General features: G+C 42.5%; 1 protein-coding gene across 6 annotated transcripts; it reads right to left on the bottom strand.

Moving 5' to 3' along the window:
- Nucleotides 1–441: 441 nt before the first annotated feature.
- On the bottom strand, nt 442–22,048 carry LOC133462005 (interferon-induced protein 44-like). 6 transcript variants are annotated; one of them, XM_061743080.1, is made up of 9 exons: nt 21,931–22,024; nt 20,950–21,081; nt 19,397–19,901; nt 7,151–7,202; nt 5,400–5,595; nt 4,236–4,382; nt 3,969–4,140; nt 2,461–2,561; nt 442–2,361 (listed from the first exon to the last, which is right to left on the bottom strand). In XM_061743080.1, exons 3-9 carry the CDS (start codon nt 19,872–19,874, stop codon nt 2,146–2,148), a joined length of 1,362 nt encoding a protein of 453 aa, XP_061599064.1. In that variant the 5' UTR covers nt 19,875–19,901; nt 20,950–21,081; nt 21,931–22,024; the 3' UTR covers nt 442–2,145. The 6 variants fall into 6 exon arrangements, with proteins under 6 accessions (XP_061599064.1, XP_061599063.1, XP_061599062.1 ...); XM_061743075.1 differs by lacking the exons at nt 442–2,361; nt 2,461–2,561; nt 3,969–4,140; ... (1 more) ...; nt 5,400–5,595; nt 7,151–7,202 and adding exons at nt 12,593–13,813; nt 13,913–14,013; nt 14,238–14,409; ... (1 more) ...; nt 18,626–18,821; nt 19,218–19,269 and having other exon boundaries at nt 21,931–22,011; XM_061743079.1 differs by lacking the exons at nt 19,397–19,901; nt 20,950–21,081 and adding an exon at nt 7,330–7,837 and having other exon boundaries at nt 21,931–22,028.

Raw genomic sequence — 22,048 nt, 5'->3', positions numbered from 1 at the left:
CCTTACATTACTTTTACTTTTATACTTTAAGTAGTTTTGAAACCAGTACTTTTATACTTTTACTTGAGTAAAAAACTTGAGTTGATACTTCAACTTCTACAGGAGTATTTTTAAACTCTAGTATCTATACTTCTACCTGAGTAATGAATGTGAATACTTTTGACACCTCTGCCTATAAAACAATAACAATAAATGTAACAATGTAAAGTTGATTAGACTGAAAACAGAGGTCACGTCTGACTGTCTGAAGTCAGTTCTCCTGAAAAAAAAAACAAAAGTATGGAAATGTCTGATAGTTTTTCATTTGTAGGGCTTAAAAGTGACAATGATAGCATTGATCAAGTGAAACCTGCACAGAGCCTAACTGAAGTCGTGACTTACAGGAGCATGCAAGTGCTCTGCAAAGAATCTGCTGCAAGAATCTTGATGAAAACACTGGAATTAAAACGAACCCTTGGTTTATTATTATAAGAAGGGCAAACCTTCCATAGGGACCAAAAATCACACAACATGGAGAAATTACGAGTTAGAACAGAATGTGTGTTTGTAGTTAAATGATAGTTAATGTTAGCCTCTGACAAGTTTGAAATACGCCACTGTGATAGTGTGGATAGTCTCCACATACAAACCAAGGTATTTTTAACAGTGGCTGTGTTCAAAAAGGGTATAGCAAATGATGGTCTGCATACATATCTCCGCCCCTTCTGTCATGACAAATCTGTAACATATCGATTACGAAATGTCTCCATACTACTGTTGAAGTGCTCGAAAAGGAGAAGAGCTGCATTCCCACTTCTAATATGTATCTGATCCATTTTCTGAAAGGAGGGGCCATGGACTCTCCTCCTCTTGCTTAAACAGACAGATTCCTGCATAAAAAGCTCTTCTGAGAAATGTTGTGTAGCGTATAGTTTAAATGACTTTGGTTTGTCTGTAGGAACCCTATCCACACTATTATTTAATTGGAATTACATGTCTCTTGCCAGAGGTTAGAAAATGCAGTTTATTCTTTTTTTTATTTGTTCAAACAAGTGATTCATTATGATTACAAACAGAACACAAATACAGTCAGAAGCCAGACTCAGCAAAAACATTACAATAGAACCAATACAACTCCATTCATTGTGTATGTGCGACCCCGGCGCAAGGAGAAGAGTTGGCGCAGAGTCGGCGCAGAGCCTCCTCCACCTTCTCTCTTATTGGACGTGCCAAGATGTTGTCACAGTGTGGCACGGTGAAATTAATAAATGTTCAATAGGGCTTGGTCACCAAGGTGCATTCTGGGACGCGGTGGCCGTGTTGGCAGCCTCGTGAGTGTAAACAAACCGCAGTGTAGTAGCACCAAGTGAACAGACGGAACGCAAAAAAAAGATGTTAAAATGCCGGAAAGGAACTGGAATTTACCGGGATACCTAAAACAAGGAAGCCAAGAACCGGTATATGGAGAAAATAGTGATTATTAACGGTTTGGATCCATATGAAATCCTTACTAAAGAGTGGAGCTCGTCGTCGGAGCTCCACTCTTTAGTAGGGATTTACTGCCACAGTTCTGCACAACCCACGTCTTAGGCTACCTTGTTTAGGAGTGTTTGGCAGCTGCTTTGGTAAATGTTTGACTCGCCATGTGTTTCAATAAATTTGTATAATAGTACAACATACAGTACATGTTTTGTATTACTCTTACTTTTTTCTTTTCTTTTTATTGACCGCTATATTATGCAGAAGAGGCTCCGAGGCGTGAGAAATAATTTTCCTCGTGGGATTCTTTTTTTTATCAGCTTTGAACCGGTACAGACGCTTGCCTTGTGAACACAAACCCCACAAACGAGAAACGAGACAATAGTATCGATTTAGCCCCTGAATCGGAACAAAACAAACGGGCCACAGGTCTGAAAGCACCCTTAAAGAAATTGCTGAGAAGTATGAATATGACAGTATGAACTCTGCTCTTTGAACTAAGTTGTTGTAACAGATTTGAATCATTCCTGCATGAAAGGGTTAGTCATAAATGAAACTGCAGAAAGAGCCTGAACTTTTGCACAATTGTGTATCTGAAGAGAAGATCCATACATGGTTTGTAAAGTATGAATGTTCTTAGTTTTGAATAACTTTAGTTTTACGGGGTTCTGACAAAACTGGACAAAGCTAATCATTGGATCTGTAGATGTCCGGCACATCATTCCTGCCTTGATCATGAGAAACTTGGTTCTCAAAAAAGTTGTCTGCGTAGTTGAGCATTTTCTCCACAGCCATGAACAGCAGTATGTCGGTTTCCAGCTCCAGCTCCAGGTCCTCGCAGTAATTTTTCACCGGAACCATGTTGTTCAAAGGGATGCCCAGGGACCCGCTCAGCTGGCGGGCCTGAGGGGAAGCAAGACGAATAAATAGCTTTAGATTTGAGGCCAAACAAGCTCTAACACAATAGAGTAAATGGATTAAATAAAATAACAAAAACATTACTTTCTGCTGCACATAAACGCTGCGATACAGATTCTTCAAGTCTCCTGCCACATGTGAACAGGCTTCATCCACTTTAGTCAGTAACACAATCTGAGGGATTCCTGTCAGGGGTGTAAACAGAATTGTAAAATAAAGAGGATTAAAAAGATTGTTTGGCATTAAATGGAGTCACTTAATGCAGCTATATATATATATATATATATATATATATATATATATACACATGTATATGTATGAACCGATTGGTCAGGAGGACTGGCTTGGTTCTTGGTTGTGCTCTGGACTCTGCCGAGGAGGTGGTTGAGAGGAGGATGCTGGTCAAGCTGAACTCCATCATGAACAACCCCTCTCACCCCCTACATGACACCGTGGGAGCCTCAGCACCTCCTTCAGCCAAAGACTGCTCCACCCGCGCAGCAAGGAGGAACGGTACTGCAGGTCCTTCATCCCGACTGCCATCAAACTCTACAACAACCAACTCTAGTCATTGTGCAATAACCTGTTTTTCTGAAAGCACCACCTGTATATTTGCTTTGTTTTGTAAATCGCTTTCCCTTCAAGTAATGGCTCACGTCACTCCACAAGTACAGTTTAAAAGTACATTAACCTTATTAGGGTTTGGCACACCCTTCCTCCTCCAGAGGGCGCCAAGGCCTGGTCAGGCTTGGCCAGATAATCCTGATCACCTTCTCCACACCTGACAACCATTCAACCTCATGACCCAGCCTGCTCTTAAACCTGCCTCCCACAAGCTGCAGTGTCGGATTATTCTCCTGCTCAGAGCCCCGCACTCTGCCCGGTTTCCTGGACTTGTCTTGCCGTTACCCAGCTTCCAGTTCGTGGACCTTCCCTTCCCTGGTCCTTTTGGATTTTACCCCGCTCTGCCGGGACAGTTTGGATGACTTTTTCCAGCCGTGAGTTTCCCTCCGGTCTGCGCCTTTTGTTGATTTTTCCAGCCGTGGGTTTTCCGGACTGCGCCCTTGTTTCCCGTAGTTTTCTCCAGCCGCGTTTTTTCAGTCTGTGATTTTGTGTTGGTCTTCCTTCCCTCCCGTGGAGTGCTTTCTGTTAATAAACTTTGTTTATTCTGAACCTTGCTCGTGTCGTCCTGCATTTGGGTCCGCCCTCCTTCCCTCGAGCCTAACAAACCTTCTTCCTTTAAATACATCACTGGTATTTTTGTCTCTTTGCACATGTTCGTTTTTCGGGTTTTGGATTTCTTTTGTGCACTGCTCTTTTTAATTACTTAGCTTTTTTTTAGGATATACTTTTTTATACCTTTTTCATACTTTCATGTATATTTAGTAAAAATTGTTGAGCGTGTGTATGTTTGCTGCTGCACAAGTGAATTTCCCCACTGGGGGATCAATAAAGTTTATTCTATACGTGTGTGTGTGTGTGTGTGTGTGTGTGTGTGTGTGTGTGTGTGTGTGTGTGTGTGTGTGTGTGTGTGTGTGTGTGTGTGTGTGTGTGTGTGTGTGTGTGTGTGTGTGTGTGTGTGTACTGCTAACCCAGCTGATTGGCCTTCTTCCGGATGAGAACCAGCTTGTCCATAATTTTTTCGCTCAGAATAGACACCTTGTCGGTGTCAATCACATAAGCCACACAGTGGATCACGTCGTTCAGTGTCGCCTGCTTTTTATAGCCGGGAGCGTCTTCCGCAAGAGGCGCATTTGTACTGAACTGAAAGACAGTTTAAATGTTCATGAATCCCTCAGCAGCCGACAGAGTTCAGTTTAATGAAGTAGATCTGTAGTTTAAGTGTTTAAGGAGGATACCTGGTAGCGATCTATGACGTGACCTTTGAAGATGTTGACCAAGTCATCAGTGTTCAAACCTGCATTTTCTTCCAGCCCCATTGTGTCACAGAGGACCAGAGGGATGGTTTCACCTCCTTTCCCTGCCTTGATGGTGTAGGTACGGAACTGCAAAAAGGACATTAAATATGAATGAGTAGGGCAAAAGTGTATATAGTGTTAAAGCAAAACAAATTAATAAAGACTTTTTTCCTTTCTGTGTGTGCATGTGTACTGCACTAGAAAAGCGTTATTTTTGTCAGTTTGATTTCTGGCGGTGCCTCACAGATTAATCACTGGATGCTGACTTTTAAAATAAGGTGTTTGAGGGTAATTTGTCTCCAAATTTATGTCTGCATGGTGTCACGAACCTTTAGGACAGATCTCAGTCATGCACACTTGCATGATAGAGAGGGCTGAGTCTTGAAATGCCTCATGGCACCCAGCAAAACCAGTTGCTTCAACGAAAAAAAAGCTTAAAATTTACAGTTCAATTCTGGGGGGTGCTGAACACAATTTCTGTCGGATTTTGACCCAAACATGTCACAGATATTTCATTAAGACCATAGAATGAATCTACTAGGACAAAGAGGACACTATGTCCCTTTAAGTTTGTGCTGTTACAAATGTTGTTATGTGATGTTTATACAAGTACAGTGTCCTGTGATGCTCTCACAACATCATAGGAGTCATTTGCAACCTCTTATTGCATCACGTTGTTCACTTTTGATTTGTACATTATTTCAGTAGAGGACATTGCAGAGGTTTTCCGCTGACAACCATCCTAAAGAATGAGTATATGTGGTTGGGTTTAGATGTTACAAAAGTCATGCTAATAGACAGGGCTTATTTCATTATTCACATACACCAGTTACCAGGATGTCACATGGAAGCTGCTCTCCTCCAACTGTCAGATAGGTCATCATTTATCACTATGGATCGTGACACTAGTACGTTTTCGAGATGCACACACACCTACCAGTGTTATGTTTTCACAGGATAACTGGCTCTCTAACTCTCTTGTTTATTGTTTGGGTCTGGAGGAAATAATGCTCCACTTAATTGAACTTCCAAGTTTTAAATGAATAAAATGTATCTATCATAATCTAATAGATGACCGCAGACAGTTAGATGCTTTGCTGGTACCTGAGTGGTCACACTCGTCCCTCCGGTGCCAGCGATAGCCTGGGAAGTCATGTTTCCCCGAAACGCTGAGTTGATGGAGTTAAAGAAGCTTGACTTGCCAGCTCCGACAGGACCCACCATCAACACACGGGCTTGATGCACTGTTTTGATGTCAGGCTTATAGTCTATTATAGATTGCTTCAGTTCCTGCCGTCTCCTAGAAAACACAAATCACCACATTTTCAGGTCTTTTACATTTAAATTTACGCAGTATTAATTTGATTTGTTACTAATGTCACAATGTCTATCAATATTATCAGCTCTACTCAGCATACATTCAATTAAACAGCAGTAGCCTATTTTATTTATGAATGAATTTAATTTATTATTAATGAATTATAGTTTGGAACATAAATAACCATTTCAAATCATGGTAGGTGAGGGTTTTTAAGGCCATTTGTGTAGGAAGACATTGAGGTTTATGTTTTTAGGTGTATTCACGAGATGGACAGCTAGCAGATGGTGAAGAAATATTCACCACATGTCACTAAAAATGTTCTACATAAGAAATTATTTACACAGCAACAATTTATTTACCCTGCCTTTAAAGGTATAGTGAGTGAATTCTTGGCCAGTGAATAATGTGTTCAGAAATTATTTTAAAATTTAAAATTATTTTAAGTCCCTCCCACGCCCCCCTCCGTCCCATGCGCACACTCGTCACGTCTCTCTGCTTCCAGCTGCCTCCAGCCCCGTGTCCACTTCCCACGGGTCTTCCTCGGCTCAGAGTGTCCCAGTGTAACCCCCCCCCCCGCTCCTCCAGACCGAATGGCAACCGCGGCCTGACATCGGATGGCCCCGGCTTCACCGCCAGCTCGCGGCCGGGCGGTCACGTCGAATGTAACGGCTCGCCCTGCTAAAAAGGCTAAAAAAAGAAAGCCAAAGTGCGATTCTGCGGCGCAGGTTGTCCGCTACTGGGGGTCTGCCATGTGGGGATGGAGGCGTCTCCATCCCGGCGAGGGCGTAGAGCGCTGGTGCGGCTGGCGGTGCGCTGCAGTGCCGCGCAGGCTCTGTTGCCACGGCTACGCCGTAGGGTTCACCGTAGCCTACGGCGTAGGGTACGCGGCGACGCGCACCATTCTGCGTTGGTGTAACGCGAAACCATAAATCAGCCTTACGGCGTACCCTATCCCGTAGGCTCTGTGTTGGTGTAACCATAAATCAGCCTTCAGTGTGTGCTCTGTGTGCTGTTCTGAACACTTCTCTGTTGTGCTCATTTTGCTGGGACGTCGGGTCCCTCCGCCGAGACACAACTTTTGCGGTATGCGTTCATTGTTGTGTCTAAAAATGATGCGCAGTGCCCACCCAATCAGAAATGGTACAGATATTCTGTGATATTTTTTTATATTTATAAAAAAATAAAATTATAAAAAAATAAGGGATCCCCATAACTTTGATTGGGTGGGCAGAACGCACGTTTGGGTGGGCACAGCCCACCCCTGCCCCCCCCCTAAAACCGGCCTCGCTTACAGGTGAATGAGACATGGGGTAGTTTTGTTGAAAATGTGCTGTCCGAAATATCCTGGAAAACTCGACTCCTGCAAATGCGCATTCCCCAAAGTTTGTGGGGGCGTGGCTTTGGACGGAGCGCTGACGGGAGGGGGGGGGAGGGGGCGGGGCTTATAGGAGGTGCCACTTTCAAATCTTGCTAGCTCTCCAACAACAGGGACTATACCTTTAACTAAAAGTACATAATGGGGATTTCTACATACTCGGCCGTCCACTGCATTTTCCTCCAGGGGTTGACCAGGAGCGCTTCCAAGGCTGGAAGAGAAATATATAATCTTTAAAAACATACTTCTGAGAAGTGGATGTTACTTTTGAACGTATAACATCATGAAATACAATAGGCCTGTTAGTTTTCTGAAAGAAAGTGCTCAATGTCACTCACCTTCAACACGATACACCTCCAGCTCAGTCAGGTTCAGGTCACCTCCATGCATCTCTGCACCCTGAAAGTTAAAACCTGTGCCTGGATTGGACTGCAAGGCAGGTTTATCTTCATGCAAGAACAACAAACCACCAAAATTTGGACCAGTGGCTCCGTCTGTGAAATTATTTTGTCCAGAAATACCTTTCACTATCAGTGTTTTATCTGCTCCAGCTCTGATGCTGTAGAGGAAAGCCATGTTGTCATGCACGGCCTCTCCGCCCTGGGTGTAGTCTCTGGAGGTGTAAGCCCCAAAGGCAAACCCAGCAGCGTTGTAGGCCACGATGACGGTGGGACCCTGTCTGTCGCAGCGGCCATGAAAGGCAGCAGCAGTGAAGCCGTGGACGCTGGCTTTGTAGAGCAGGTGGAGTCTGACGTGACCGAGGAGAGGCAGCAGCTTGTCCTCCTGATACTTGGACAAACTGGATTTGACCACTGACATGATGGAGGGTAGACGTTCCAAACTCACCTGCAGATGGACGGGTTATGGCAGAATTTCAGGACACAGAAAAAAAAATTGTTTTCCGTAATATCACATGTTTTGTCTCAGATTTATAGCCCTGTTTCTAGAGAGGGTATCAAAATAAAAAGTGAAGAGTGTACAGGACTGTCTCAGAAAATTAGAATATTGTTATAAAGTCCTTTATTTTCTGTAATGCAAAAATGTCATACATTCTGGATTCATTACAAATCAACTGAAATATTGCAAACATTTATTATTTTAATATTGCTGATCATGGCTTACAGTTTAAGAAAACTCAAATATCCTATATCAAAACATTTTAATATTCTGGGAATCTTAATCTTAAACTGTAAGCCATAATCAGCAATATTAAAATAATAAAAGGCTTGCAATATTTCAGTTGATTTGTAATGAATCCAGAATATATAACATTTTTTTTTTTTAATTGCATTACAGAAAATAAAGAACTTTATCACAATATTCTAATTTTCTGAGACAGTCCTGTATACCATTATTAATACATCGTTTAACTTTATGTTAAACTAATAATACAAAGTAAGAGCGTTGATTTATCTTTTACAGCCATGTTTAATTTAGGGTAAGCAAAACATTAAAGGTATTGTGACATGAAAAACAAATTTTTCTTGATTTTTTGTGTTTTGTTGGGTGTCTTGACATCAATTACACCCAAAAAGCAACGAACTTTTAACATTCAGTGTATTGTGTGCTTTCTGGGATTTTCCGCATAACTATGCAAAAACGGCGCATGTGGTTTGGTGGCGGGCCGTTACGTATAGACCCGCTAAATCACCGCCCCCTCCACCCAGCTCCCGGCCTCCTCTCCTCTCCAGCGCACCATAAAGGCTGATTTATGGTTCCGCGTTACACCGACGCAGAGCCTACGGCGTAGTGTTACGCGGCGACGCGCACCATACGCTGAACCCTACGGCGTAGGCTCTGCGTCGATTTAACGCGGAACCATAAATCAGGCTTAACACGGAGCTGTTTAGAGCCTCTTTTGTTCTAATCACCGGAGGAAAACTGCTAAAAAGACCCGCGGCCACTGACTGGACTTAAGATAAGGGGAGTAGGGGACACTGCTGCTTGCATGCCTTTATTTTTATGATTGTTTGCTGTGGACTGCTTCGCCCTGCTGCTTTTCCGTGCATGCTTTGCCTGTCGCTCCTGGCTTAACTCTCCGACGCCGCTGTGAGCGTATGGCTTGCAGGGAGCTACGGTCCTCTGGTCACGGACTTCATCCCCGGGCTGTAGTCGCCCTGTCTGGGCTGTGTGTGTGGGTGTTTGTGGTTCGGTGTGCGCGCATGTGTGTGGAGACGGCAGAAGCGTCTAGCAGTTGGGTTGGAGGAGGTTTGGAGGAGGAGCGGGGCAATGATTGACAGGAAAGGGGGAAAAGGAAGCGTTTTTCACGGCGCAAAAAAACACTGTCATAAAAAGCCAGGAATGGAGTACTGGAGTGAAGTTTTTCTTGTTACACTCTTTTAGACACATTTGAGGGATGTTGGCCAAGACTTTTAATAGTGTTAAAAGCATGTTAAAAATGATGTCACAATACCTTTAAAGACAAAAAAAAAAATCCCAGAATGCTCTAATCCTTAATACCAAAATGATTAATAAATCCCCACATACTATTTGCAGTTTAAATGATTATATTATGTAATCCCAGAAAACTAACACACCTGGCTACAGACTGGGAACTGTTCTGACATCGAGGGGCTCTCTCATTGCATCACAGACTTCATCTGCTTCTGTGAGGAAACCATGGTCCCAACCAAAAGGATCTGTTGCTTCAGCAACAATAAACCTTGGATCAATAAAGAAATCAAAAGCCCTCTTAACAGAAAGGAGAGGGCTTTCATGGCAAAGGACCGGGAGGAACTTTGGGCTGTCCAGAAAGAGTTGAAAAAGAAACTGAGAGAGGCCAAGGTCAACTACAGGGAGAAGATGGAGGCCAAGATGGGCCAGAACAGTCCAAAGGAGGTGTGGAACGGGATGAAGCGGATGGCAGGCGGTGGACTACCAGAGGAAGAGGAGTCCTCCTGTCCCTGTTACCATCCAGGTAGAGGAAGTGGAGAGGGTGGACTCATACAAGTACCTTGGGGTCCACATCAACAAAAAACTGGACTGGACACATAACACTGCCGCCCTCTTGAGGAAGGGACAAAGCAGACTGTTCTTTCTGAGGCGTCTCAGACCCTTCAGCGTGTGCAACTGAAGATGGGGTGGTGGCATCAGGGCCGGCGGGGACAAAATCAAAGCCATCCTGGACAACCCCTCTCACCCTCTCCATGATGATGAGCTGTGGCAGACGGGCGGCTCGTTCAGTCACCGGATCGTCCCACCCAGGTGCAAAACGGAGTGTTTCAGGCGCTCGTTTGTACCTGCTGCCATCAGACTGCACGACAGCAGGGGGGACCACAGACTGTCCCCCCCTGACGCCCCCCTGACACATTACTCTCCCCCACCCCACCGTTTTTCATTGTCTCTGCTGGACTTGGACTCGATTCTATTTATAATAAGACTGCAACTGCACACTATTCCTGTATACCAGTGGTTCTCAAATGGGGGTACGCGTACCCCTGGGGGTACGTGAAGACACTACAGGGGTACGTGAGATTTTAAAATATACATATATTTAAAAAGTAGCATCCATGCAAAAATCCTTTAAAAATACATATTTCATAAATAATTGAGGAAAATATAAGTCTAAATTCATAAAATTAATTCTATCTTCAGGAGTAGGCTATTCAACTTATTATCCTAAAACCGCAGAGTATCCCCCACACCAGGATGTTTCCACCTAACCTGTCAAATGCCACCTGGCTTCACCTGTCAATCACTTGGACCAACGATGGAGTCGTGGTTGAAGCGTAGCAGCAATATTTTTATGATTAATAAATCAGTTACTGATGGCACAGTGCTCTGTGTTAGGTCTTTTTTTTTAAACCAAAATTGCTTTGCGCTGGTTAGGTGGTACTTGGCTGAAAAAATATTTCACGGGGTACATAACTGAAAAAAGGTTCAGTTTAAAATTTGGGAGGACCACTGCTGTATACTATTAGTATAACACTTTTTTATTATACTGTACTTACTACTGTATGTTTATAGTACATTTATTCAGTTTACAGTACACGTGTTCAGTTTCAGTTTCTTTTTTACTGTATTTTTTTATTTTTTATTTTTCATACTTATAATTTATCTTTATTGTTTATTTAGTCTGAGTTCATGTTGTCCGACTTTGAGCTGCTGTAGCACCCGAATTTCCCCTCTGGGGATCAATCTTATCTTATAATAATAATAATGGCTTGGATTTATATAGCGCCCTTTAAGGCACCCAGAGCGCTTTACAGAGACCATTATTCATTCATACACATTCTCCCCGGTAGCTACGCTTTGTAGCCGCAGCTGCTGCAGACTGACCGAAGCTTGATTGATTTATTCTCTAATTTGGATGATTTTACTGTTAAAGAAGCTCATAAAATCTTCACAACTGAGAAATTCAGGAATGCACGGCTCAACAGAGTTGTTACTCTAAACATGAAACTACAGCAAACACCATTCTGTATTTGATTGTTAAAAGAAAAATATGAGCCTATATATAAATGTGAAAGATGATATTAATGCATTCCAGAAAGTGAAAGCAACCGTCTCTGAAATGTCCGGAATCATCGCTTCAAAGATAGATACAGATACAGTTCGATACAATTATTACAGTTTTATACTACAAACACGTGTGTCTATTCAGGATTATGACGTCATGGGACTCACCTGCAGGAGAGAAGATTATTAAACTCAGCTGATATGGGCTGATATAAACTTTCCACGCGGGTTTCTCTTTCGAGACTAAAACAAAAGTGAAAGTTGTTCTCCTCTAGTTTACAACAAAAAGCTCCTCCCCTTAGGTGCTGTAAAAGACAATAGTTCATATGTGTGTGAAAGATCATACTGAAAATGATCTCGTTTTTTATTTGGCAAAATGCAAACAACACTCATAAACTGTGTTCTGAGCAAAAGTACCCCCTTACTGCCTGCACTTGATTTACAAGAATAAGTTGCAGCAAGGTGTTGCTAATTATCAGACCTTGATAGATTATCAGCAGCTGTACTGACCTCTAGAAAAAAAGATGTTTGGATAGTTTGTTGTGTTGTGTGTACCACAACACCAGTAACGGAAGATACAACTCACCGTTGCTGTACATTAGTCTTGAAAAATATAATTATAATATATAATTTCAAAAAACAATGTGTTGATTCTAAAAGGAAAAGCATGTGTATCTCAGTTGTTGGAGTGGATTTATGGAATGGGTTGGGTGATGGGTTGAAGCAATGTACAAATATAAATCAATTTAAAAAACGGTACAAAAAGGAAGTTCTGGGAAGTTATTTGGTTGAGGAGGAGTTATGTTAAGGCAATATGGTGTTTGTTAGCTGGTTAGATGCAAAGGCACAACCAATGGGAAAATCAGTAGCCTATTAGGTAATTGCAGCTATTTATTATTAATATTTATGTTTAATTTATGATAGAGGTAACAAAGGGGCAGGGTTAAATAAGTTTTACTTCTACCTGCTCATTTTCGGACACTGGTTTTTTTTCCCCCTGTTTGTATTACGTTTTTGTTGTTGTTGCTGTTTTTTTTCTGTATGTTTTGAATTTGTTTTAAAATCTTCTATTTTTTTTCCTTATGTGTTCGAAATAAACAATTCAATCAAAAATCAATCAATCAAAAAGCGATACGACTAACAGTCTGTATATTAGCTTTTTCACTCTGGCAAAGATTATTCACAATCAAGTCAACTCCTCTGCTTACAAACAAGTGGCAGTATGTTTGACACGTAAAGCTTGGCTTATTTATTCATTTCCATTAAAAAATAACAACATAGGATTAAGAGGAAGAACTGACCTTTGCACAGGACTGTAAATCAATTTATAGTTTATTGGGCTTAAAGGAGCAAATGTGTACGTGTCACAAAATATCACAAAATATCCTAGACACAGCAAGAGAATGAGAAGTGCTGTCATGTCATAAAAATGATGACGGCGTATTTGGCTCCTGAATCGTACTCTCAGCAGCCTGCCTTAATTCAAGTTAAAACTGAAGAGGTATCTATTTAGGGTGGCATTTGGCACCTAAAAGTTACTTTTAAAGTAATTTTTACCAATTTGGGACTTTATTGGGGTTCTTACGAGTCATTTTTAATCTTTGATTATTTGTTTTATTAACAGAATCATGATTCTGTTAGTAAAAACTATCAGCTGGTATGTTGATGTAAATACTCGAAGATCGCAATACTTTTATTTTTGTCAGAATCATGAGTAATTTCAATTGTGTAAAAATCAAAAATATTTTAGTTTGCCATACTGTAGAGTAATTCTTAAAAACCCACAGGGATAGGACTTCCTTGAGAATGAGACTTAGTCATAAATGTTTTCTGATTGGCCAAATTTCTGTAAACCTTTCCCGAGGCGGAGTACATTTAATATCCAATTAACTTAGACTTAAAGAACTTGCTCAGAAGTATGATTATGACAGTATGAACTCTGCTCTTTGAACTAAGTTGTTTTTAACAGATTTGAATCATTCCTGCATGAAAGGGTTAGTCATAAATGAAACTGCAGAAAGAGCCTGAACTTTTGCACAACTGTGTATCTGAAGAGAAGATTCATACATGGTTTGTAAAGTATGAATGTTCTTAGTTTTGAATAACTTTAGTTTTACGGGGTTCTGACAAAACTGGACAAAGCTAATCAAAGCTTTGTCCTCTGTAGAGGTCTGGCACATCCTTCCTGCCTTTATCATGAGAAACTTGGTTCTCAAAAAAGTTGTCTGCGTAGTTGAGCATTTTCTCCACAGCCATGAACAGCAGTATGTCGGTTTCCAGCTCCAGCTCCAGGTCCTCGCAGTAATTTTTCACCGGAACCATGTTGTTCAAAGGGATGCCCAGGGACCCGCTCAGCTGGCGGGCCTTAGGGGAAGTGAGACGAATAAATAGCTTTAGATTTGAGGCCAAACAAGCTCTAACACAATACAGTAAATGGATTAAATAAAATAACAAAAACATTACTTTCTGCTGCACATAAACGCTGCGATACAGATTCTTCAAGTCTCCTGCCACATGTGAACAGGCTTCATCCACTTTAGTCAGCAACACAATCTGAGGGATTCCTGTCAGGGGTGTAAACAGAATTGTCAAATAAAGAGGATTAAAAAGATTTGTTTGGCTTTAAATGGAGTCACTTAATGTAGCTCTCTCTTTCTCTCTCTCTCTCTCTCTCTCTCTCTCTCTCTCTCTCTCTCTCTCTCTCTCTCTCTCTCTCTCTCTCTCTCTCTCTCTCTCTCTCTATATATATATATATATATACATATATGTGTGTGTGTGTACTGCTAACCCAGCTGATTGGCCTTCTTCCGGATGAGAACCAGCTTGTCCATCATTTTTTCGCTCAGAATAGACACCTTGTCGGTATCAATCACATAAGCCACACAGTGGATCACGTCGTTCAGTGTCGCCTGCTTTTTATAGCCGGGAGCGCCTTCCACAAGAGGCGCATTTGTACTGAACTGAAAGACAGTTTAAATGTTCATGAATCACTCAGCAGCCGACAGAGATAGTTCAGTTTAATGAAGTTGATCTGTAGGTATTTAGGTGTGTAAGGAGGATACCTGGTAGCGATCCATGATGTGACCATTTAAGATGGTGACCAAGTCATCAGTGTCCAAACCTGCATTTTCCTCCAGCCCCATTGTGTCACAGAGGACCAGAGGGATGGTTTCACCTCCTTTCCCTGCCTTGATGGTGTAGGTACGGAACTGCAAACAGGACATTAAATATGAATGAGTAGGAAAAAGGTGTATATAGTATTAAAGCAAGACAAATTATAAAAAAAACCTTTTTCCTTTCTGTGTGTGTGCATGCGTACTGCATTAGAAAAGTGTTATTTTTGTCAGTTGGATGATTTCTGGCGTTGCCTCATAGACAAATCACTGGGTGCAGACTCTTAAAATAATAAAGTGTTTGAGTGTGTTAGAGTCAGTAGTCATAGCTGCAGCTATAGAACAAGACTATAATAGTTAGTCTTCATGGTAGATATGCTGCTATAAGCCTATGCTGCAGGGGGGCACTGACATGATCCAGGCCGGAGCTTTGGGAGCTCGTGCTGACCTGCAGTCCCCCCCTCTGATCATCCCACTGCTGCTTCCACCTGTCTGTATGGATGTCTGCCATATGCTTGCTGATATCCTGGTTACATATCGATTACGAAATGTCTCCATACTACTGTTGAAGCGCTCGAAAAGGAGGAGAGCTGCATTCCCACTTCTAATATTTATCTGATCCATTTTCTGAAAGGAGGGGCCATGAACTCTCCTCCTCTTGCTTAAACAGACAGATTCCTGCATAAAAAGAGAAATGTTGTGTAGCGTATAGTTTAAATTACTTTGGTTTGTCTGTAGGAACCCTATCCACACTATTATTTAATTGGAATTACATTTTTGTCTCTTGCCAGAGCTTAGAAAATGCAGTTTATTAGTGCCACCGCTGCGCCACGTGGCACTCCTCCTCCATAGCTTCGCAATGGAGGAGGAGTGCCTCGTGCGCAGCACTTATTGCTCAGGCTTATTATTTATTTATTCCATATTCTTCCGTATAAACTTCGGCGCGTAACTAGTCCCGCAGCTTTGAGAAAACGCGAAAAGTAAAAACGTAGAAACGTGCGCCTTAAAGGAGCTTGAGGCTCCTTTTAAGAAATGAGACTCTCTAGCGCCACCCTTCACCACGACGGCCGTCGGGGGTACTGCAGCCAACAGTGAAGCCGGCACGGGAGAACGGGCACATCCGCAGGACAGCGCGGGAAATTCGGGACCGAATTGCAGCACATTTTGCAGCACACAGCCTGTTCAAGGCAAAGGAGAGATACATTAGAGGGCTCATTCTTTTGGGTTTGGAACGCTTCATCTGACATTATTACTAGAAAACTTAAAATGTATACGGATTTTTTTCATAAATCTTGCCACAATCCGGCCCCAAGCTCCTTTAAGCGGGAATTGAGTGGTATGACTTTTATTAGCGATTGGCGTGCACGTTTTTGCGCAACGTGCAAAAACGTGCGCTTTTGGCGCCATCCGGAACGCATTGGGACTTTGGGGCCTCACCACTCGCACACCGTTGCTCGAAAAATTCTGGAGTTATTTGAGAACTTGTCACAAGGCAAAATCTGGGGTTTTCTCACAGCCAACCCGGAACCTTCCTCATGTCGAGGTTCTTGTTGCCCCTAGCAACCAGAGCTCAGCTGCTGAGTCATTGCCTGAGCCAGAACTGGTCACATGACTGAGTCAGTACAGACTTCATATACTTTAACCTGGAAAATGGAGAAATCTGAACCCTGACCTTTTGACCTTAGATGATCACCAGTCCTGCTGGGAACCGGTTCATGGGATATATATCTATATATCTATATATCTATATATATATATATATATATATATATATATATATATATATATATATATATACATTATACATTATTATATATATAAATTTATACATTTGTATATTATATATACAAATTAGCCCCGCCCCTTCTTCTGATTGGCCGATATGTGATATTCAAATAACTTTTGAATGGTTTGACATAGAGATTCATGGGTGGTGTCATTGGACTCAGTATTGAGTCCTTGACCTTCATTGGTGCAAATAAGCCCCGCCCCTTCTTCTGATTGGTCGATATGTCATAGTTCCTATTTTCTGCAATAACTTTTGAATAGTTTGATATAGGAAATGTCATCAAAATCGCAATCATCCGGCAGTAGTCCCGTGGCACTTCAAAATTTCCAGGGAATTTTGTGTCTAGTTTTTTTTTTTATTTGTTCAAACAAGTGATTCATTATGATTACAAACAGAACATTAAAGGTGCAAGCAGCAATGAACAGGCCCTCGCACCCTTGTGCACGTTCAGGCGTGCTGCAGTGGAAGCGCTTGTATGACTTGCATGTAGATTCTTCAGGCCTGGACATTTAGCGGATGACACCAGCTATGACTCTCTATATCAAACCATTCAAAAGTTATAGCAGAAAGTAGGAACTATCAGATATCGACCAATCAGAAGAAGGGGTGGGCTAATTAATGCCAATGAAGGTGAAGTACTCAATACCGAGTCAGATGACACCACCCACGAGTCTTTATATCAAACCATTCAAAAGTTATGGAAGAAAGTAGGAACTATCAAAAACGGACCAATCAGATGAAGGGGGGGGCGCGCTTTTTGGTGTCTAGCGTAGCCACGGTAACGCTTTTGAAAGAGAAAAGTAATAGGCGTCGTCACAGGATGGAGACGGACATTTTGATGTATAACACACCTGGGTGCACGTTACGGTTCAGGCTCTGAAACGGCTGAAGGAATGGCATAAATTCCGCCAAAATGACACGATTAATTCAAAATGGTCGACTTCCTGTTCGGTTTGGCGCCAAGAGACCTTTCTTTAAGTTGCGACATGATACAGGTGTGTACCGATTTTCGTGCATGTACGTCAAACCGTATCGTGGGGCTTGAGGCGCAAAGTTTTCTAGGAGGTGCTGTTGAGCCACTAGGCCACGCCCATTAATGCAAACCATGAAATATCAAATTTTTCCACCACCTCAGTGTCTGCTGTCTACATCTGCTTGTATAGTCATCTCTGTACTGCACCAGTTAGCCATTGTGTCTGTGTCTCTCCTTTCTCTGTTCTTCATTCTCTCTGTCTCTTCTTTCTTTTCCTGCTCTGCCCAGCAGGCCTCCAGCAGGAGGGTCCCCCCTTATGATCCAGGTCCTCCTGCTCAAGGTTTCTCCGCTCCTAAAGGGGAGTTTTTCCTTCTCACTGTTTGGCTTAAGGTTTTTTTCCCACTAGGGGAGTTTTTACCTGCTGTTGTTTATGTTATATTTATGTAATAATTGCTAATAATTGTAATAATTGGGGGGTTCATGTTCTATGTCTCTGGAAAGCGCCTAGAGACAACTTCTGTTGTAATAGATGCTATATAAATAAAGTTGAATTGAATTGAATTGAGTGTAATTTGTCTCCAGATTTATGTCTGGATGGTGCCACGAACCTTTAGGACAGATCTCAGTTATGCACATTTGCATAGTAGAGAGGGCTGAGTCTTGAAATTCCTCATGGCACCCCACAAAACCAGTTGCTTCAACGAAAAAAAAGCTTACAATTCATAGTTCAATAGGGGAGGTGCTGAACACCCTATGTCCCTTTAATACGTTTTTGCTGTTACAAATGTTGTTATGTGATGTCTATACGAGTACAGTGTCCTGTGATGCTCTCACAACATCATAGGAGTCATTTGCAGCCTCTTATTGCATCAAGTTGTTCACTTTTGAACAATTTCAGGAGACGACATTGCAGAAGTTTTCCGCTGACAACCATCCTAAAGAATGAGTATATGTGGTTGGGTTTAGATGTTACAAAGGTCATGCTAATGGACAGGGCTTATTTCATTATTCACATACACCAGTTACCAGGATGTCACATGGAAGCTGCTCTACTCCAAACAACTGTCAGATAGGTCATCATTTATCACTATGGATCGTGACACTAGTACGTTTTCGAGATGCACACACACCTACCAGTGTTATGTTTTCACAGGATAACTGGCTCTATAACTCTCTTGTTTATTGTTTGGGTCTGGAGGAAATCATGCTCCACTTAATTGAACTTCCAAGTTTTAAATGAATAAAATGTATTTATCATAATCTAATAGATGACCGCAGACAGTTAGATGCTTTGCTGGTACCTGAGTGGTCACACTCGTCCCTCCGGTGCCAGCGATAGCCTGGGAAGTCATGTTTCCCCGAAACGCTGAGTTGATGGAGTTAAAGAAGCTTGACTTGCCAGCTCCGACAGGACCCACCATCAACACACGGGCTTGATGCACTGTTTTGATGTCAGGCATATAGTCTATTATAGATTGCTTCAGTTCCTGCCGTCTCCTAGAAAACACACAAATCACCACATTTTCAGGTCTTTTACATTTAAATCTACGCAGAATGAATTTGATTTGTTACTAATGTCACAATGTCTATCAATGTTATCAGCTCTACTAAGCATATATTCAATTAAACAGCAGTATTTTATTTATTAATGAATTATAGTTTGGAACATAAATAACCATTTCAAATCATGGTAGGTGAGGGTTTTTAAGGCCATTTGTGTAGGAAGACATTGATGTTTATTTTTTTAGGTGTATTCACGAGATGGACAGCTAGCAGATGGTGAAAAATTCACCACATGCCACTAAAAATGTTCTGCATTAGACATTCTTTACACAGCAACAAATTATTTACCCTGCCTTTAACTAAAAGTACAAAATGGGTATTTCTACATACTCGGCCGTCCACTGCATTTTCCTCCAGGGGTTGACCAGGAGCGTTTCCAAGGCTGAAAGAGAAATATATAATCTTTAAAAACATACTTCTGAAAAGTGGATGTTACTTTTGAACATATAACATCATGAAATACAATAGGCCTGTTAGTTTTCTGAAAGAAAGTGCTCAATGTCACTCACCTTCAGCACGATACACCTCCAGCTCAGTCAGGTTCAGGTCATCTCCATACATCTCTGCACCCTGAAAGTTAAAACCTGTGCCTGGATTGGACTGCAAGGCAGGTTTATCTCCATGCAAGAACAACAAACCACCAAAATTTGGACCAGTGGCTCCGTCTATGAAATTATTTTGTCCAGAAATACCTTTCACTATCAGTGTTTCTGCTCCAGCTTTGATGCTGTAGAGGAAAGCCATGTTGTCATTCACTTCCTCTCCGCCCTGGGTGTAGTCTCTGGAGGTGTAAGCCCCAAAGACAAACCCAGCAGCGTTGTAAGCTGCGATGACGGTGGGACCCTGTTTGTCGCAACGGCCGTGAAAGGCAGCAGCAGTGAAGCCGTGGACGCTGGCTTTGTAGAGCAGGTGGAGTCTGACCTGACCGAGGAGAGGCAGCAGCTTGTCCTCCTGATACTTGGCCAAACTGGATTTGACCACTGACATGATGGAGAGTAGACGTTCCAAACTCACCTGCAGATGGACGGGTTATGGCAGAATTTCAGGACACAATATCTTTCTCCGTAATATACATTTTTTTTATCACAGATGTTGTGCCACAGCGGGTTAGCTTGGCTGTCTAGTTATCGAAGGGTTATTAATAATTGTATTAATAATTATTAATAATGAATAAAGTCGACTATTTATCAAATTGAATGATCAAAAATGATAAAAAGATCCTCGGGGCACCACCCTGTTCCTTAAGCAGGGAAATGATAACTTAACAGCAGAAAATCGGTCTCAGATGATTAAGGTTTAAGTATAGTATAATATAATTGAAGGAGTGAGATTTGAGCACTGGCTCTGCTCAAACAATCAGTTTGTGACCGAAACTTGCATGAAACAACAGAAACCACTCATTAAAAATCAATCAGAATTTATTTACATACGGGTATCAAAGCAGATGTAATTAAATACCCAAATAAATCCTGATGGCACACTACATCATTATAAAACCATTAATTAAGAAAAACAACAATCAATAAAAATGAAATGAAAGTTAAATGCATGGGATGTAAAAGAAATCAAATGCAATAATAAACATGATATCAACGAACATCTACGGTTTAAAACATTGTGGCTGCACAAAGATGGCTGCGGTGTTTAAAGACGGCAGGACTCTGTGGTATTTAACGATGGACGCGCCCTCGCCACGTGCAGTCGGACCGGATGGCAAACGCGGGCGTTTCAAACGTAACTACGGCAGAAAACAACGACTACCAAATAATCAACACGATAATGATAACAATGACGATGATGTATGCAGTAATCTCAGTTCGGAACACAGATTTAGCTCTGAAACACTCCCAGTTAAACTAATACACCCAGGTCTCAAAACCTCACGCCTACTCGGGTCTCCGGGTGCCGATCAGGGGTTCCTGCCGGGTCTTTGGTCAGAGTCCCCAATCTAAGAGGTCTCGTGCCTCTCCCGCTTCTCCTCCTGACTCTGGAATCAAAAGAGGACGGTGGTGCAGCGTGAAGCAGCCGGCGCCCCCCCCCCCCCCGGTCCGGAGGCTCTCACGTCGTCTCGGGTGCGCGCGGGGCCGGTCCACTTCTGGGACGTGCGGGTTACCGTCGGGCTGATGAGCGCGTGGCCCCGGACGGGGCGGCGGTATGCGTCTCGGTTCTGCGCTGGGCAGGCTGGCCACAGGTCCTTTCAGGTGAAACTCAAGAGCAGAGAGAGAGGTTAGGAAAGAGGAACGGGTCTCACCCTGGACCAGGGCCCGAGCTTCGAAGCGGCTCTTCCCCCCTTTTCAGCTCCCAGGGACCGGGGACACGTAAAGTGGGAGTCGGAGCTCCGGATGAAAAGTTGAGACCAAGAGTTTAATGGGAGCGGCTCCGCGGACCGCGGCTTCAACGGGCGGGCCCCGCAGGCCCGGTCCGTTGCGGGCCTTTCGCCTCCCCCCCAGCCGGGGGGGAGAAAGGAGATGGGATCTTGGCCCGGAGCCAGATGATCCAGCTGCTCAGGAAGAGAGGTTGATCGGAAGAGAGCGTCTTTTGGGGGCTCCTGGTATTTAAAGGTTTTGGAGGAGGTTTTACTGTAAGTCCGGTCCGCCCCTCCACTGCTCCCTTTGTTGAGGCCATGCGGCATGCGGCAGGGGGTCATAAACCGGGGGTCATAAAAAGACACCATGTCTTTCGGCCTTTACTGGTCTGAAAATGTTCACCCAATCATGAATTCATAATCATTTATAAGGTCAGAGTTCACATGGGCACATGGGCGGGCACAACACAGATTTATCATCATTATTCAACCTAAACATGAAACTACAGCAAACACTCTACCGCATTTGATTGTTAAAAGAAAAAATATGACCCAATATAAATGTGAAAGATGATAATAATGCACTAGACGCGTACAGAAAGTGAAAGCAACCGTCTCTGAAATGTCGGAAACCTCCCTTAAAGATTGATAAAGGTCCAGATCGATAAAATGACTACAGTTTTATACAGACATGTCGTAGGTTGTGTGTATGCAGGATTATGATGTTATGAGACTCACCTGCAGGAGATAAAATTATTATGTTAGGGTTAGTAACATAAGGTTGATGTAAGCCGTGGTTCGTCTGTTTTTCTGTCAAGGCTCAAACAAAAGTGAACGTTGTTCTCCTGTTATCAGG

This window comes from Cololabis saira, chromosome 16 (assembly GCF_033807715.1).
Source record: "Cololabis saira isolate AMF1-May2022 chromosome 16, fColSai1.1, whole genome shotgun sequence".
NCBI classification, from domain to species: domain Eukaryota; kingdom Metazoa; phylum Chordata; class Actinopteri; order Beloniformes; family Belonidae; genus Cololabis; species Cololabis saira.
This window is presented reverse-complemented; position numbering and strand designations above follow the sequence as displayed.

Bases quoted from the DNA above. Each gene is read 5' to 3' on its own strand.
- LOC133462005 (XM_061743076.1), bottom strand. From the start codon at position 19,874: ATGTCAGTGGTCAAATCCAGTTTGGCCAAGTATCAGGAGGACAAGCTG. The intron at 14,410-14,511 runs GTATCCTCCTTA...ACTGTCTTTCAG, and splicing joins ACATCATGGATCGCTACCAG to TTCAGTACAAATGCGCCTCT. The intron at 13,814-13,912 runs GTAATGTTTTTG...ACTTCCCCTAAG, and splicing joins GCGTTTATGTGCAGCAGAAA to GCCCGCCAGCTGAGCGGGTC.